General features: G+C 53.0%; 2 protein-coding genes across 3 annotated transcripts; both read left to right on the forward strand.

Moving 5' to 3' along the window:
* The first annotated feature begins 1,791 nt into the window (after positions 1–1,791).
* Positions 1,792–6,755, forward strand: USE1 (unconventional SNARE in the ER 1). The gene is made up of 8 exons (XM_002761873.6): positions 1,792–1,907; positions 2,224–2,273; positions 2,412–2,490; positions 2,588–2,740; positions 3,568–3,577; positions 4,804–4,831; positions 6,139–6,313; positions 6,556–6,755. Exons 1-8 carry the CDS (start codon positions 1,806–1,808, stop codon positions 6,736–6,738), a joined length of 780 nt encoding a protein of 259 aa, XP_002761919.3. The 5' UTR covers positions 1,792–1,805; the 3' UTR covers positions 6,739–6,755.
* A 4,482-nt stretch (positions 6,756–11,237) lies between these two features.
* OCEL1 (occludin/ELL domain containing 1) lies at positions 11,238–15,297 on the forward strand. 2 transcript variants are annotated; one of them, XM_017967602.4, is made up of 6 exons: positions 11,238–11,313; positions 11,653–11,865; positions 11,957–12,162; positions 13,654–13,819; positions 14,067–14,120; positions 14,881–15,297. In XM_017967602.4, exons 1-6 carry the CDS (start codon positions 11,245–11,247, stop codon positions 15,001–15,003), a joined length of 831 nt encoding a protein of 276 aa, XP_017823091.1. In that variant the 5' UTR covers positions 11,238–11,244; the 3' UTR covers positions 15,004–15,297. The 2 variants fall into 2 exon arrangements, with proteins under 2 accessions (XP_017823091.1, XP_002761920.1); XM_002761874.6 differs by having other exon boundaries at positions 11,653–11,832.
* Positions 15,298–15,508: the final 211 nt, after the last annotated feature.

The raw sequence follows: 15,508 nt of genomic DNA on the forward strand, positions 1-15,508 counted from the left end.
CTGCAGCCTTCACCTCTTGGGTTCAAGCAGTTCTCCTGCCTCTGCCTCCAAACAAAGCTGGGGTTACAGGCATGCATCGTACCCAGTTAATTTTTGTATGTTTAGGTAGAGACAGGGTTTACCATGTTAGCAAGGCTGGTCTCAAACTCCTGACCTCAAGTGATCCACCTACCTCAGCTTCCCAAAGTGCTGGGATTACAGGCATGAGCCACCACGCCCCACCCTCCATGGTATTTTTCTTTTCTTTTTTTTTCTGAGACAGTCTCACTCTGTTGCCCCAGCTGGAGTGCGGTGGCGTGATCTCAGCTCACTGCAACATCCGCCTCCCAGGTTCAAGTCATTCTCCTGCCTCAGCCTTCCAAGTAGCTGGAATTACAGGCTCCCAACATCACACCCAGCTAATTTCTGTATTTTAAGTAGAGACAGGGTTTCACCATGTTGGCCAAGCTGATCTCGAACTCCAGACCTCAGATAATCCACCCGCCTCAGCCTCCCTAAATTCTGGGGTTACAGGCGTTAGCCACCTTGCCGAGCCATCTATGGTATCTTCCAAGGACATCAGGCCCACTGGTGTGACAAGGTACAGATGACCTAAAGTGTGGGAAAAGATGAGGGCTGCATGCCAGGCCCTAGTCCCTGTGAAGCCCCCATCCTCACCCTGTCAGTCCAGAAGAGTGGCAGTGCAGGCGCAGGGATACTCAGCTTCCCAGTACTGAGGTGGGCTAGGAAGGAGTTCTCTCCATGGGGGTTTGGGCGTTAGGAGGGACCCAGCCCCACCTTGCTCAGTGTCAGGCAAAGTTGGCTCATGTCCTCCTTGAGGCAGGTACTGACACATTGTCCATTTCCCCCGGAGAAGAAACGGATCCAAAGAAGTTAAACTCGCCCAGGGCCAGGGATGGAGTCAGAGCTGGAGCTGCGACCTGGAAACTTGTAACAACAATACAGACGAGCCCCTCTGACGTGGAGGAAGCCTTGGATTCCTAAATCCCAAGCTAGAGCCCCTCCTACAAGAGAAATAGGGCCAGGAGCAGTACCTGGCACCTGTAATCCCAGCACTTTGGGAGGCCGAAGCAAGTGGATCACGAGGTCATGAGATTGAGACCATCCTGGCCAACATGGTGAAACCCCGTCTCTACTAAAAATGCAAAAATTAGCTGGGCGTGATGGCAGGCACCTGTAATCCCAGCTACTCGAGAGGCTGAGGGAGGAGAATAGCTTGAACCTGGGAAGCGGAGGTTGCAGTGAACCGAGATGGCGCCACTGCACTCCAGCCTGGCAACGAAGCGAGACTCCGTCTCAAAAAAAAAAGAAAAAACAGAAATTGGGAATGGCGCGTGGAGGCGAAACACCTCCGTCAGAGAATCTAGGCAGAAGTGGAGGTGGGGAAGGTACTTTCAGCAGGCATATCAGAACAAGAGGGCACATTGCACGTGTCCTCCGATTATTCTCGAAGGGTTAACACGTTCTCGAGGAAAAGAATGAGTAAGAAAGAGTGGGGTAGTGCCTCTCCTATTTTTTTAAAATAGAGGTAGGGTAGCGCTACGTTGCCCGGACTGGCCTCGAACTCTCGGTCTCAAGCGATCCGTTCTAACCTCCACCTCCCAAAATGCTGGGATTACAGCCCTGAGCCACCCTCTCCTGGCCCAGCGCCCCGCCTCAAAACAAGATACTACTTCCGCCCAAAAGAAACATGGGCTAACGAACGGGAGTAGGGGAAACACGTCCGCCCGGAAGACCAGGTGAAGGCATTTCCGCCCTCCGTTAACATGGAGCCGGCGGAAGGGGCGGGACACGGCCTGGCAATAATGGCGGCATCAAGGCTGGAGCTGAACCTGGTGCGGCTACTATCCCGCTGCGAGGCGATGGCAGCGGAGAAACGAGACCCGGACGAGTGGCGCCTGGAGAAGGTGAGGGGATCTCGCACTGCCGCATAGAGTCCGACTCACGCAGGGCTGGTTCCTAGAGTTGGAAGCCATCCGGCCCAACTCCCCAGCCCCAAGAGGCTCTCTGGCCGCGCCCTTTCCGGTCAGTCCTGCCACGTCTACCTGTAGCTTCCGCCCCTGTCCCTGGGACTCCGCCCCTCCCCCCAGTGGCCCTGACTCCTTTACTCTTGACCCCTCCCCATATGTCGGCCCCGCCTCGGTTCTGGCCCCGCCCCGCTCTGACTCCAATGAGCAGGACATGGGAAAGACCCCCGGGTGAGAATCCACTTTTCCTCCCCAGTACGTGGGAGCCCTGGAGGACATGCTGCAGGCTCTGAAGGTCCACGCGAGGTGAGTGCAGGCAGCCTCAGGGCTTTCATATCAGCATGTGTCTGTTCTGTTGAGACATCCCAGGACCGCAGTCCCAGCTGGGACCCTTCCCTTAGCTGGGGACCGTGGACAGGTGTTTTTCTTCTTCCTGGCTCCTAGCAAACCGGCCTCTGAAGTGATCAATGAATATTCCTGGAAGGTGGATTTTCTGAAGGGGATGCTGCAGGCCGAGAAGCTGGTGAGCAGGGGTGTCCCTGCCTGCTCAGACCGCACCACTGCTCACTTGGTCCCCAGGACCTGCCCCTCCAGTGACATCTCTTCCCACATTTGTGCAGACCACCTCCTCAGAGAAAGCACTGGCCAACCAATTCCTGGCCCCTGGCCGTGTGCCAACCACAGCCAGAGAGCGAGTGCCCGCCACGAAGACAGTGCATCTGCAGTCACGGGCACGGTACACCAGCGAGATGCGGAGTGAGCTACTAGGCACGGTAGGGCTCCTTCTCTGGTCCCTGGGAAACCCTTGGCTTGCAGGCAGCCAGACCCACAATACCGTCAGATACCAGGACCCACGGGGGTCCTGCAATCTCTTCCCTGGGCCATCACACAAGGCTGCCTGACAAGGGTACTGTGGCTAGGGCTTTGCAAGATGAATAGGAATTTGGTACAAGGCAAAAATGGAATGTGTCTGGTTAAGCCCCAGAGTTGGCCCAAGAGCGGGGTTTGGCTCCTAGCTTGCAACTTACAAGACAGGTAAGTTTCTTCGCTGTTAAAGAGGATGATATGTTCCTTTCTGAGCACTTTATGTGGATCAGCTCAACCTTTCAAAATATGAGCTGTTGTTGTTAGCAGTTTGTAGTTGAGGAAACTGAGGCTCAGAGGTCATGGGATTTCCCCAGGTCCCTAACTGAAGGTGAGGAGGTTAAGATCAGAAGGCACAGGTTCAGGAATGAGACAAACAGGGTGACTTCAGGGGGTGACTTCATGTCACTTACCTTTTTTGTTTTTTTGAGTTGGAGATTCCCTCTTGTCGCTCAGGCTGGAGTCCAGTGACATGATCTCAGCTCACTGCAGCCTCCACCTTCCAGGTTCAAGTGATTCTCCTGCCTCAACCTCCCGAGTTGCTGGGACTACAGGCACCCACCACCACACCTGGCTAATTTTTTGTCTTTTTAGTGGAGACGGGTTTCATCTTTTTGGCCAGGCTGGTCTTGAACTCCTGACCACTGGTGATCTGCCCAGCTCGGTCTCCCAAAGTGCTGGGATGAGAGGCATGAGCCACTGTGCCCGGCCTCATGCCACATAATTCTTTCCACAGGACTCTGCAGGTGAGTCACCATGGACACAACAGGACTTGAGGGCCAGCTGCCAGGACAAGACATGTATCCTTGCTGCCCTGTGGCCTCCATGCCCAGCCTGATGCGAACAGGGTCTTCCCCAGCCAGGGAGAATGTCACCAAGGGAGCATCACCAAATTACACCTGGATGAAGAGCCAGGACAGAGGAAGTGGCCCCCAGAGGAAACAAAGCTAGGCACTCCTGGTGGGCACAGTGGCTCATGACTGTAATCCCAGCACTTTGGGGTGCTGACGGAGGCACATCACCCAAGGTCAGGAGTTCGAGACCAGCCAGGCCAACATGATGAAACCCCATCTCTATTAAAAACACAAAAAATGATCCGGGCATAGTGGAGTATGCCTGTAGTCCCAGCTACTCTGGAGGCTGAGGCAGGAGGATTGCTTGAACCTAGGATGGGGAGGTTGCAGTGAGCTGAGATCACACCACTGTAGTCCAGCCTGGGTGACAGAGCAAGACTCCGTCTGAAAAAAAAAGTGGTGGCCAGGTTCCATGGCTCATACTTGTAATCCCAGCACTTTGGGAGGCTGAGGTGGGTGGATCACCTGAAGTCAGGAGCTTGAGACCAGTCTGGCTAACACGGTGAAATCCCATCTCTACTAAAAGTACAAAAAATTAGCCAGATGTGGTGGCAGGTACCTGTAGTCCCAGCTATTTGGGAGGCTGAGGCCAGAGAATTGCTTGAACCCAGGAGGTGGAGGTTGCAGTGAACCGAGATCATGCCTGGGCGACACAGCGAGACTCTGTCTCAAAAAAGCAAAAAAATTAGCTAGTCGTGGTGACGTACTCCTGTAGTCCCAGCTACTTGGGAGGCTAAGGCAGGAAGATTGCTTGAGCCTGGGAGGTGGAGGTTGCAGTGAGTTGAGATCATGCCATTGCACTCCAGCCTGGGTGACAGAGAAACTGGTGTCTCCAAAATAAGCAAATAAATAAATATTTTAAAGCTAAGTACTCCTAGTCTATGGGGCCAAGCCTAGGTTGGAGGCAGGGAGCTGGCATCTGAGGGAACCGAGACAGGAGTAAGGAGACCCTCGTAGAAGAGGGGCATTCAGGCATGGTCAGAAGTCAGAATACGACTGGGCAGCAGATGAGATGAGGAAACAGCGTTCCAAGCAATAGACCCAGCACAGGCAGTGGGCAGGATGCTGGAAACGGGAAACCAACGCTCGCCTTTTTGCTTGGCCTGTTTTGCTTTCAGAGCCTGAGATGGACCTGAGGAAGAGAACGTGAGTGTCTGCAGCCCTGGGGCAGTAGAGGGAATTGGGGTGGTGCAGCGGGGAGGGGCTGGCACAGGCCACACCCTGGCTCACTGAGGCACCACCCCAGGGATCTAAACCAACCACCAGCCACTTCTGTGGGTGCTCTTCCCAGAAGTCAAAGCAGGCCAGGCTCAGTGGCCCATGCCTATAATCCCAACACTCTGGGAGGCTGAGGCACGTGGATCACCTGAGGCCAGGAGTTCAAGACCAGCCTGGCCAAAATGGCAAAACCTCATCTCCACTAAAAGTACAAAAATTAGGCAGGCATGGTGGCGCATGCCTGTGATCCCAGCTACTCAGGAGGCTGAGGCAGGAGAATCACTTGAACTTGGGTGTTGGAAGTTGCAGTGAGCCGAGAGTGCGCCTCTGCACTCCAGCCTGGTGACAGAGCGAGACTCCGTCTCAAAAAAAAAACAAAAAGCCAGGCACGATGGCTCACGCCTATAATCCCACCACTTTGGGAGGCCAAAGTGGTCAGATCACGAGGTCAGGAGATAGAGACCATCCTGGCTAACACGGTGAAACTCCGTCTCTACTAAAAATACAGAAAATTAGCTAGGTGTGGTGGCACGTGCCTGTAGTACCAGCTGCTCCAGGAGGCTGAGGCAGGACAATCTCTTGAACCTGGGAGGCAGAGGTTGCTGTGAGCTGAGTTCACGCCACTATACTCCAGCCTGGGTGACACAGCAAGACTCATCTCAAAAAGAAGTGGGGGGGCCAGGCGTGATGGCTCACACCTGTAATCCCAGCACTTTGGGAAGCTGAGGTGGGTGGATCACCTGGAGTCAGGAGCTCGAGACCAGTCTGGCCATGGTCAAACCCCATATGTACTAAAAACACAAATTTAGCCCGGCGTGGTGGTACGCACCTGTAATCCTAGTTACTTGGGAGGCTAAGGCAGGAAAATCACTTGAACCTGAGAGGCGGAGGTTATAGTGAGCCAAGATCATGCCATCGCACTCCAGCCTGGGTGACAAGAGCAAGACTCTGTCTCAAAAAAAGAAAAGTCAGAGCTGGGCGCAGTGGCTCACGCCTGTAATCCCAGCACTTTGGGAAGCCGAGGTGGATGGATCACGAGGTCAAGAGATCGAGACCATCCTGGCCAACATGGTGAAACCCCGTCTCTAAAGAAAAAGAAAAGAAAAGTCAAAGCAGTGGAGGGGAAACAGTCTCTACCAGGGCTGTGGCTGGAACCATGACCTTTGGGTCCCTTAAAAATGTTTTGGTCTTCTCCCCTCCCCCACTCCATCTCTTCCCCCCATGTGTGGGATCAGTGGCGTGGCAGGGTCCCAGCCAGTGAGTGAGAAGCAGTCGGCAGCTGAGCTAGACCTCGTCCTGCAGCGACATCAGAACCTCCAGGAAAAGCTGGCAGAAGAGATGCTAGGACTGGCCCGGAGCCTCAAGACCAATACGCTGGCTGCCCAGAGTGTCATCAAGAAGGACAACCAGGTTTGGGGACTGGGGGAGTTCTCCAGCCTCTGCCCTGGGGCATCAGAGAAGGCTTCCCAGCATAGGAGGATGGTGGCTTGGGCTTTGAGGGATGAATAGGAGTTTTGTACATGGCAAAAATGGCATTCCCAGAAGAGGGCACAGCATCAGCAAGTGACAAGAGGGCAGGCCTGCTCTAGGGAAGTAGAGATTGGCCATACTTGGCCCTAGTCCTGTTGACCCCCTTTTCACCTCACCCACAGACCCTGTCACACTCACTGAAAATGGCAGACCAGAACCTGGAGAAGCTGAAGACGGAGTCAGAGCGGCTGGAGCAGCACACGCAGAAGTCAGTCAACTGGCTGCTGTGGGCCATGCTCATTATCGTCTGCTTCATCTTCATTAGCATGATCCTCTTCATTCGAATCATGCCCAAACTCAAATAAAGACCCCACCCACCTTGTCTGTCTTCTGTCTGTCCCCTGCACCCCATCCTGCAGTGCTTTTTGGGCAGTGAGATTTGAGGGTCTCTGGAGGTCCCTGGAGAGCCACAGACAGTGCATGAGCAGGGGAAGAATGTCAGGGCCAGGTGTGGTGGCTCATGCCTGGGATCCTAGCAATCCTAGGCAGGTGGGTCATTTGAGGCCAGGAGTTGGAGACCAGCCTGGCCAATATGGCAGAACCCCGTCTCTGCCAAAAAATACAAAAATTAGCTGGGTATGGTGGCACATGCCTGTAATCCCAGCTACTCAGGAGGCTTAGGCACTAGAATCGCTTGAACCCAGGAGGCAGAAGTTGAAGTGAACCAAGATCGTGCTGCTGCACTCCAGCATAGGTGACAGCAAGATTCCGTCTCAAAAAAGAAAAAGTAGATCATAAGAAAGAGACTTAGCCAGACTTGGTGACGCCCACCTGTAATCCCAACTACCGGGGAAGCTGAGGCAGGAGGACCCCTGGAGCCCAGGGATTGGAGGCTACAGTGAGCAGTGATCATGCCAGTGCACTCCAGCCTGGGTGACAGAGTGAGACACCCTACTCAAAAGAAATGAAGTTTATGCCTGAGACAGAAAGATGATTCCTTATGACTCCTTAGGAAGCTACATTGCCTGGGTCGCTGTGGCTCACACCTTGTAATGCTAGCACTGGGAGGCTGAGGCGGGAGGATAACGAGCTAAGGAGTTTGAGACCAGCCTGGGAAACATGATAAAATGCCATCTCTACAAAAAATACAAAACTTAGTGGGCGTGGCGGGGTAGACTTGCCGACCCAGCTGCTTGGGATGCTGAGGCAGAGGACTCATTTGAACCTGGGAGGCGGAGGTTGTGGTGAGCTGAAATCACACCATTGCACTCCAACCTGGGCGACAGGAAGGAAACTGTCTCAAAAAATAAAAGCAAAGAAAAGAAAACTAAATCACATGCTGAAATGACACATTGTACTGTTTAGCGTCCATTACTCAAAGTCTCCTAATTGAAAAAGAAAGAAATTAGGTTATTTTCCTCACTTAAAAATCTCAAGCTGGCTAGGCGCAGTGGCTCAAGCCTGTAATTCCAGCACTTTGGGAGGCTGAGATGGCTAACAGTGAAACCCTGTCTCTTAAAAAAAAAGAAAAAAATCTCAAGCCAAAGGCAGCATCGACTTTAATTGGCAAATACTTAAAATGTCTACCATCACAATGAACAGGTCCTGCGTGGCTCATGCCACCTGTAATCCCAGCACTTTGGGGGCCAAGGCAGGCAGATCACTTGAGGTCAGGAGTTTGAGATCAGCCTGGCCAATATGAAACCCTGTCTCTACTAAAAAATACAAAAATTAGGCCGGGCATGGTGGCTCATGCCTGTAATCCCAGCACTTTGGGAGGCCGAGGCAGGTGGATCACGAGGTCAAGAGATCGAGACCATCCTGGTCAACATGGTGAAACCCCGTCTCTATAAAAATACAAAAAATTAGCTGGGCATGGTGCGGGATGCCTGTAATCCCAGCTACTCAGGAGGCTGAGGCAGGAGAATTGCCTGAACCCAGGAGGCGGAGGTTGCAGTGAGCTGAGATTGCGCCATTGCACTCCAGCCTGGGTAACGAGCGAAACGCCGTCTCAAAAAAAAAAAAAAAAATTAGCCAGGTATGGTGGCGCATGCCTGTAATCCCAGCTACTTGGAAGACTGAGGCAGGAGAATCGCTTGAACCTGGGAGGCAGAGGTTGGAGTGAGCCACGATCATACCACTGCACTCCAGCCTCGGCAACAGAGCTAGACTCTGTCTCAAAAAAAAATAATAATAATTCAGGTGTGGTGGTGCGCACCTATAGTTCCAGTTATTCGGGAGGCTGAGGCAATGATCACTTAAGCCAGGAGTTCAAGGTTGCAGTGAGCTATGATGGTGCCACCGCACTCCAGCCTGGGCACAGGGTGAGACCCCATCTCTAAAACAAGAAGAAAGAAAGAAATTATATTTTTTAAAAATTACGGCCGGGCGCGGTGGCTCACGGCTGTAATCCCAGCACTTTGGGAGGCCGAGGCGAGTGGATCATGAGGTCAAGAGATCGAGACCATCCTGGTCAACATGGTGAAACCCCGTCTCTACTAAAAATCTAAAAATACAAAAAATTAGCTGGGCACGGTGGCGTGTGCCTGTAATTCCAGCTACTCAGGAGGCTGAGGCAGGAGAATTGCATGAACCCAGGAGGCAGAGGTTGCGGTAAGCCAAGATCTCGCCATTGCACTCCAGCCTGGGTAACAAGAGCGAAAACTCCGTCTCAAAAAAAAAAAAAAAAAAAGAGAGAGAGAGAATTCCATAAGCTAGCAAGAAACTTACAGATATTTAAAAATTCATTTCTTGTGTACTATATATGTATATAGCTGCAAAATGTTTTAAAGCGTCCCATTTATAGCAGCCATAAAAAAGGATACACTGCCTGGTTAAACTAATTTTCTTGACATTTGAAGAACTTTTTTTAGAGTCTTGCTCTGTCGCCCAGGCTGGAGTGATGAAGTGGTGCTATCATGCCTCACTGCAACCTCCATCTCCCGGGTTCAAGTGATTCTCCTGCCTCAGCCTCCCAAGTAGTTTGGATTACAGGTGCGTGCCACCACACCTGGCTAATTTTTGTATTTTTAGTAGAGACAGGGTTCATCATGTTGGCCAGGCTGGTCTCAAACTCCTGACCTCAAGCGATCCACTCGCCTCGGCTTCCCAAAGTGTTGGGATTACAAGTGTAAGGCCACCTAGTCCCGCTGAGATTTGAAGAACTTCTAAAAGTCAACAAGAGGTGGGCACAGGGGCTCATGACTGTAATCCCAGCACTTTGGGAGGCTGAGGTGGGCAGATCACCTGAGGTTGGGTTCAAGACCAGCGTGACCAACATGGAGAAACCCTGTCTCTACTAAAAAATACAAAATTAGCCAGAGGTGGTGGCGCATGTCTGTAATCCCAGCTACTCAAGGGCCAAGGCAGGAGAATTGCTTGAACCCAGGAGGCAGAGTTTGCAATGAGTCAAGATCGTGCCACTGCACTCCAGCCTGGGCAACAAGAGCAAAACTCCGTCTAAAAAAAAAATTGCCGAGCACGATTTCAGGATAATGCCACTAATCCCAGCACTGTGGGAGGCTGAGGTGGGTGGATCACTGGAACTCAGCAGTTTGAGACCAGCCTGGACAACATAGCAAGATCCCATCTCCACAAAAAATACAAAATTTAGGGGGACGTGGTGTCACCTGTGCTTCCAGCTACCTGGGAGGCTGAGGTGGAAGGATCAGTTGAGGCCAGGAAGAAGGTCGAGGTCACAGTGAGCAATGATCATGCCCTCCAGCCTGGGAAACACAGCCAGATCCTGTATCGAAAAAAAAAGGCCGATTTTGGGTGCACTGTCTGAGTTAGCCATGTACTGCAAGGAACAGTACTGTCAGTAAAAGACTACTGTCTAGCCCAGTGCTGTAGCTTATGCCTGTAATCCCAGCTTTTAGGGAGGCAGAGGCGGAAGGATAGCTTGAGTCCAGGAGTTCGAGACCTGCCTGGGCAACACATTCAGACCCCATTCTCCACAAAAAAAAAAAAAAAGTGCCGTCTAACACCACCTGCTCGCCCTTAATATAAATAAAAGAGGCAGGGTGCGGTGGCTCACGCCTATAATCCCAGCACTTTGGGAGGCCGAGGCGGGTGGATCACGAGGTCAAGAGATCGAGACCATCCTGGTCAACATGGTGAAACCCCGTCTCTACTAAAAATACAAAAATTAGCTGGGCATGGTGGCGCGCACCTGTAGTCCCAGCTACTCGGGAAGGTGAGGCAGGAGAACTGCTTGAACCCAGGAGGCGGAGGTTGCGGTGAGCCGAGATCGCGCCATTGTACTCCAGCCTGGGTAACAAGAGCGAAACTCCGTCTCGAAAAAATAAATAAATAAAAGAAAGGGGCCAGGCGCGGTGGCTCACACCTGTAATCCCAACACTTTGGTAGGCCAAGGCAGGCGGATCACTAGAGGTCGGGAGTTTGAGACCAGCCTGGCCAACAGACGAAACTCTGTCTCTACTAAAAATAAAAATAAAAAATAAAAAATAAAAATTTTAAAATAGCTGGGTTGGTGGTGGGCGCCTGTAGTTTCCTGTAGTCCCAGCTACTCGGGAGGCTGAGACAGGAGAATCTCTTGAACCTGGGAGGCAGAGACTGCAGTGAGCAAAGATCACGCCACTGCACTCCGGCCTGGGCAAGCGAGACTCTGTTAAAATTTTTAAAAAAATATAATTGCTGAAAAGACAAAGTTTAAATTTTCAAAACCATCCCGTTTTTTCAGACAAATAAACTTGAGGGGCAAGGTCGGAGTTGAACCTCTTTCGCAGTTGTGCAGACCAGCCCCGCCAGGCCAGCCCCGCCCTCACGCCGTCAGGCCCAGCCCCCTCGCGTCAGACCCCGCCCCGCCGCCCTATGGAGCGACCCCGCCGGTCAGGTCCAGCCTGCAGTTAATGCACAAGCGGGACGCCAGTGCCTCTCCGACAACGGACCAAGGGTTGGAGCCCAAGACGCTGGGACAGGTGACCCGGGGCGGTAGCCGGGCGGCCTTGCAGGCGGGGCGGAGGTCCCGAGGAACTCCTCGGACGCGGTTGTCCGTGGGCTCTTCTTGCCCCCAGAGGGCGAGGCTCCGGCAGCGCAGGGGTTAACTCGAGCTGCTCGGCGACGTCAGGGCTCGTTTGCATACTGTTCTTCCGTATTACGCAGTCGGGGGCGGGGTCTGGAAGTAGCTACGGACCAATCGCATGCGTCCGTGCAAAAACCCTAGACGGGGTGAGAGTTGGCAGCTCCCGGACCCGCCTCCCCACGTCTCTTCTCTGTGCGCGCCACCAGGCGTGTCCTTTCCACGTGTCCACCCGCAGGCCGCCCGCAGACCACCCCCGCCGCGCGCGGGCGACGACGCCCCCCGCAGGACCCGCCCATCATCCCGGAAACCCCTGAGCTGCGTCTTCCAGAGACCGATGCCCACCCGGGAGCCCCCCAAGACTCGCGGCTCCCGGGGGCACCTGCTGCAGACCCACCCGCCTGGGCCAGGGCCCCCGGTGAGCCTGACCAGGACGGGGTCCTTAGGCCAGGTCTGTAGGCAAAAGATTTAGTCCCCCCAGTTTGAGGGACTCCGGTTTTCCGACACCCCGATTCAACTCCAAACCACGACTCCTGTGGCAGCTTCAGGGATTGACGCCTCGAGGCCTCAAAACCAGCGCCCCCCGCCCTCCGTGCCAGCCCCAGCCTGGACCCCACAAGGCAAGGCGGAAGACGATTGTGTTTGAGGATGAGCTGCTCTCCCAGGCCCTCCTGGGTGCCAAGAAGCCTATTGGAGCCATCCCTAAGGGGCATACGCCTAGGCCCCACCCAGTGCCCGACTATGAGCTGTGAGTGTCCCTCAGGTGATTCTTCATGCCTGGGATCAGGAGGGGGCACCAAGACTGGGGCTTTGACAGTTGAATAAGAGTTTACCAAAGAGTAGCTGGACACAGTGGCTCAAGCCTGTAATCCCAGCACTTTGGGAGGCTGAGGTGGGTGATTAATCACCTGAGGTAGGGAGGTTGAGACCAGCCCTACCAACATGGAGAAACCCCATCCCTACTAAAATTACAAAACTAGGTGGACATGGGGACACAGGCCTGTAATGGCTGAGGTAAGGAGAATCGCTTGAACCCAGGAGGTGGAGGTTTTGGGTGAGCCAAGATCTCGCCATTGCACTCCAGACTGGGCAACAAGAGCAAAACTCTGTATCAAAAAAAAATGAAAGTTTAGCAAAGAGTAAAAAGAGAAAAGAATCTCCTGCTGATCAGTAGTGGGACTGCCCCTGTGAGTAAGCGGTTGCACTACAGCTTAGGCAACACAGCAAGATCCAGTCTCTGTAAATTAATTAATGTTAATTAATTAATTAATTTTTTTTTTTTTGAGAGCGAGTCTCCTCTGTCACCAGGTGCCAGGCTGGAGTGCAGTGGCGCAATCTTGGCTCACTGCAACCTCCGCCTCCCAGGTTCAAGCAATTCTCCTGCCTCAGCCTCCGTAGTAGCTGGGACTACAGGCACGTGCCACCATGCCCAGCTAATTTTTATATTTTTTTAGTAGAGACGGGGTTTCACTACGTTGGCCAGGATGGTCTCAATCTCTTGACCTCGTGATTTGCCTGCCTCGGCCTCCCAAAGTGCTGGGATCACAGGCGTGAGCCACCGCGCCCAGCCTATTAATTAAAAATTTTAAAAAATATGGCCAGGGGCAGTGACTCACACCTGTAATCCCAGCACTTTGGGTGGCCGAAGCAGGTGGATCACGAGGTCAAGAGTTGGAAACCAGCCTGACCAACATGGTGAAAACCTGCCTGTACTAAAAATATAAAAATTAGCTGGGTGCAGTGGTGGGTGCCTGTAATCCCAACTACTCAGGAGGCTGAGGCAGGAGAATCACTTGAACCTGGGACATGGAAGTTGCAGTGAGCCGAGATCGTGCCACTGCACTGCAGCCTTGGCGACAGCAAGATTCCATCTCAAAATATAAAAATAAATAAATAAGCCTGGTTCAGTGGCTCACCCCTGTAATGCCAGCACTCTTTGGGAGGCCGAGGCGGGTGGATCACCTGAGGCCAGGAGTTCGAAACCAGCCTGTCCAACATGGTGAAACCCCATCTCTACTAAAAATGCAAAAAAGTAGCCGGGTGTGGTGGTGCGTGCCTGTAATCCCAGCTACTTTAGGATTTTTGAGACTCCATTTCAAAAAAATAATAATAAAAAGAGGGAAAGAAAAGGGACATTTTTAATAGGGGACTCAGCATGGACAAAGAAAAGCCAATTACACTGACTGGGGAGAGGGTGGGGTTCGTTACACTCACACTCTGACCCCCTTCAACCTGCTAGTAAGTACCCACCGGTGAGCAGTGCGAGGGAACGGAGCCGATATGCCGCAGTGTTCCAGGACCTGTACGGAGAGTACTTGGAGCTCCAGCGGGAGGTGGGGTGCGCACAGGCAAAGCTCAGGCAGCTGGAGGCCCGGCTGAGCTCCCTGCCCCCGCCCCAAAGCCAGGTCAGCGCTGGGGAGAAAGCCCTGCCCCGCAGCCCTTACGAGTGGCCCGACCTAAGCTTCTGGGATACCCACTGGGTCCAGATCTCCAGGACTTTTTCTCCTCTAGGCTGGCTGGGTGCCATGATGCATGGCTAAGGTCAGCCCTTGAAGTCCCCACTAGATGGGCATTTAGTCTGTCCGAGCCTCAGTTTCCCTATCCCTCCTTGAGTTCAACTCTCCCTAAACCCCCTCTCTCCTCCTCTTGCAGAAGGAGGCCCAAGTTGCAGTCCGAGTTTGGAGGGAGTTTGAGAAGAAACAAACGGTGAGTCTTGCATCCCCTGACGCTCCCATGAGGCCCGGTTTTGTTTTTGCTTTTTTTTTTTCGAGACAGTCTCGCTCTGTCGCCCAGGCTGGAGTGCAGTGGCATGATCTCTGCTCACTGCAACCTTCACCTCCTGGGTTCAAGCGATTCTCCTGCCTCAGCCTCCCGAGTAGCTGGGACTACGGTGCAAACCACCACGCCAGCTAATTTTTGTATTTAGTAGAGGCTGGGTTTCATCATGTTGGCCAGGATGGTCTTGATCTCCTGACCTCATGATCCACCTGCGTTGGCCTCTCAAAGTGCTGGGATTACAGACATGAACCACTGAGCCTGGCCAGTTTTTCTTTTTTTTTTTTTGAGACAGTCTCGCTCTGTAGCCCAGGCTGGAGTTCAGTGGCATGATCTCAGCTCACTGCAACCTTTGCCTCCCAGGTTCAAGCGATTCTCCTGCCTCAGCCTCCTGAGTAGCTGGGCTCACAGTCACCCACCATTACACCTAATTTTTGTATTTTTAGTAGAGACGGGTTTCACCATGTTGGCCAGGCTGGTCTCAAACTCCTGACCTCAAGTGATCCACCCACCTTGGCCTCCCAGACTGCTGGGATTACAGGCGAGAGCCACCTCACTTGGCTTGCCTGGCTGCCTGTGCCCAGTTTTAAGGAGAAACACTGAGGTTCTGAGAATGAAAGGCAGAGGCTTGAGCAGCTGGAGGGCTGCGGGGCAGACTGCCGCAAGGACTTCGGGTTCTCACCCTGCCTAGGATCCTGGCTTCCTGGACAAGCAGGCTCGCTGCCACTACCTGAAGGGTAAACTGAGGCATCTCAAGACCCAGATCCAGAAGTTCGATGACCGAAGAGACAGTGAGGGCTCTGTGTACTTCTGAGTGCCCCTGCAGACAGGCAGAGGGACACGTGGGAATGCAGGTTCCTGGCTTTACTTGGTATCTCTCAGCCTTTCCTCTTGCAGTTCCCCCTACCAGGGGTAGCTTTCTCAGCAACTGCAAATGCCTCTTCATTTTGGACTCAGCTTTGACAGCCCCTCCTCCAGGCAGGCCTCCCAGGACTTCCTTCTCTAGGACCTCTAGCTCTGACCCTACAGGGACTCCAGATCTCAACCTGTTCCCTGGAAGTAGGTCCTGCTCTCCATTTCAGTGAAATAAACATGTATTAGACACCTACTGAGTGTAGTTGCTTAACACTTCTGATTGCACTCATTTGTGACACACACAAGTTGTTTATTTATTTATTCATTCTGAGATGGAGTTTCGCTCTTGTTGCCCAGGCTAGAGTGCAATGGTGCGATCTCGGCTCACCAAAACCTCCACCTCCCAGGTTCAAGCAATTCTCCTGCCTCAGCCTCCCAAGTAGCTTGGATTACAGGTATGCGCC

Source organism: Callithrix jacchus, chromosome 22, assembly GCF_049354715.1.
Source record: "Callithrix jacchus isolate 240 chromosome 22, calJac240_pri, whole genome shotgun sequence".
Classification (NCBI taxonomy): domain Eukaryota; kingdom Metazoa; phylum Chordata; class Mammalia; order Primates; family Cebidae; genus Callithrix; species Callithrix jacchus.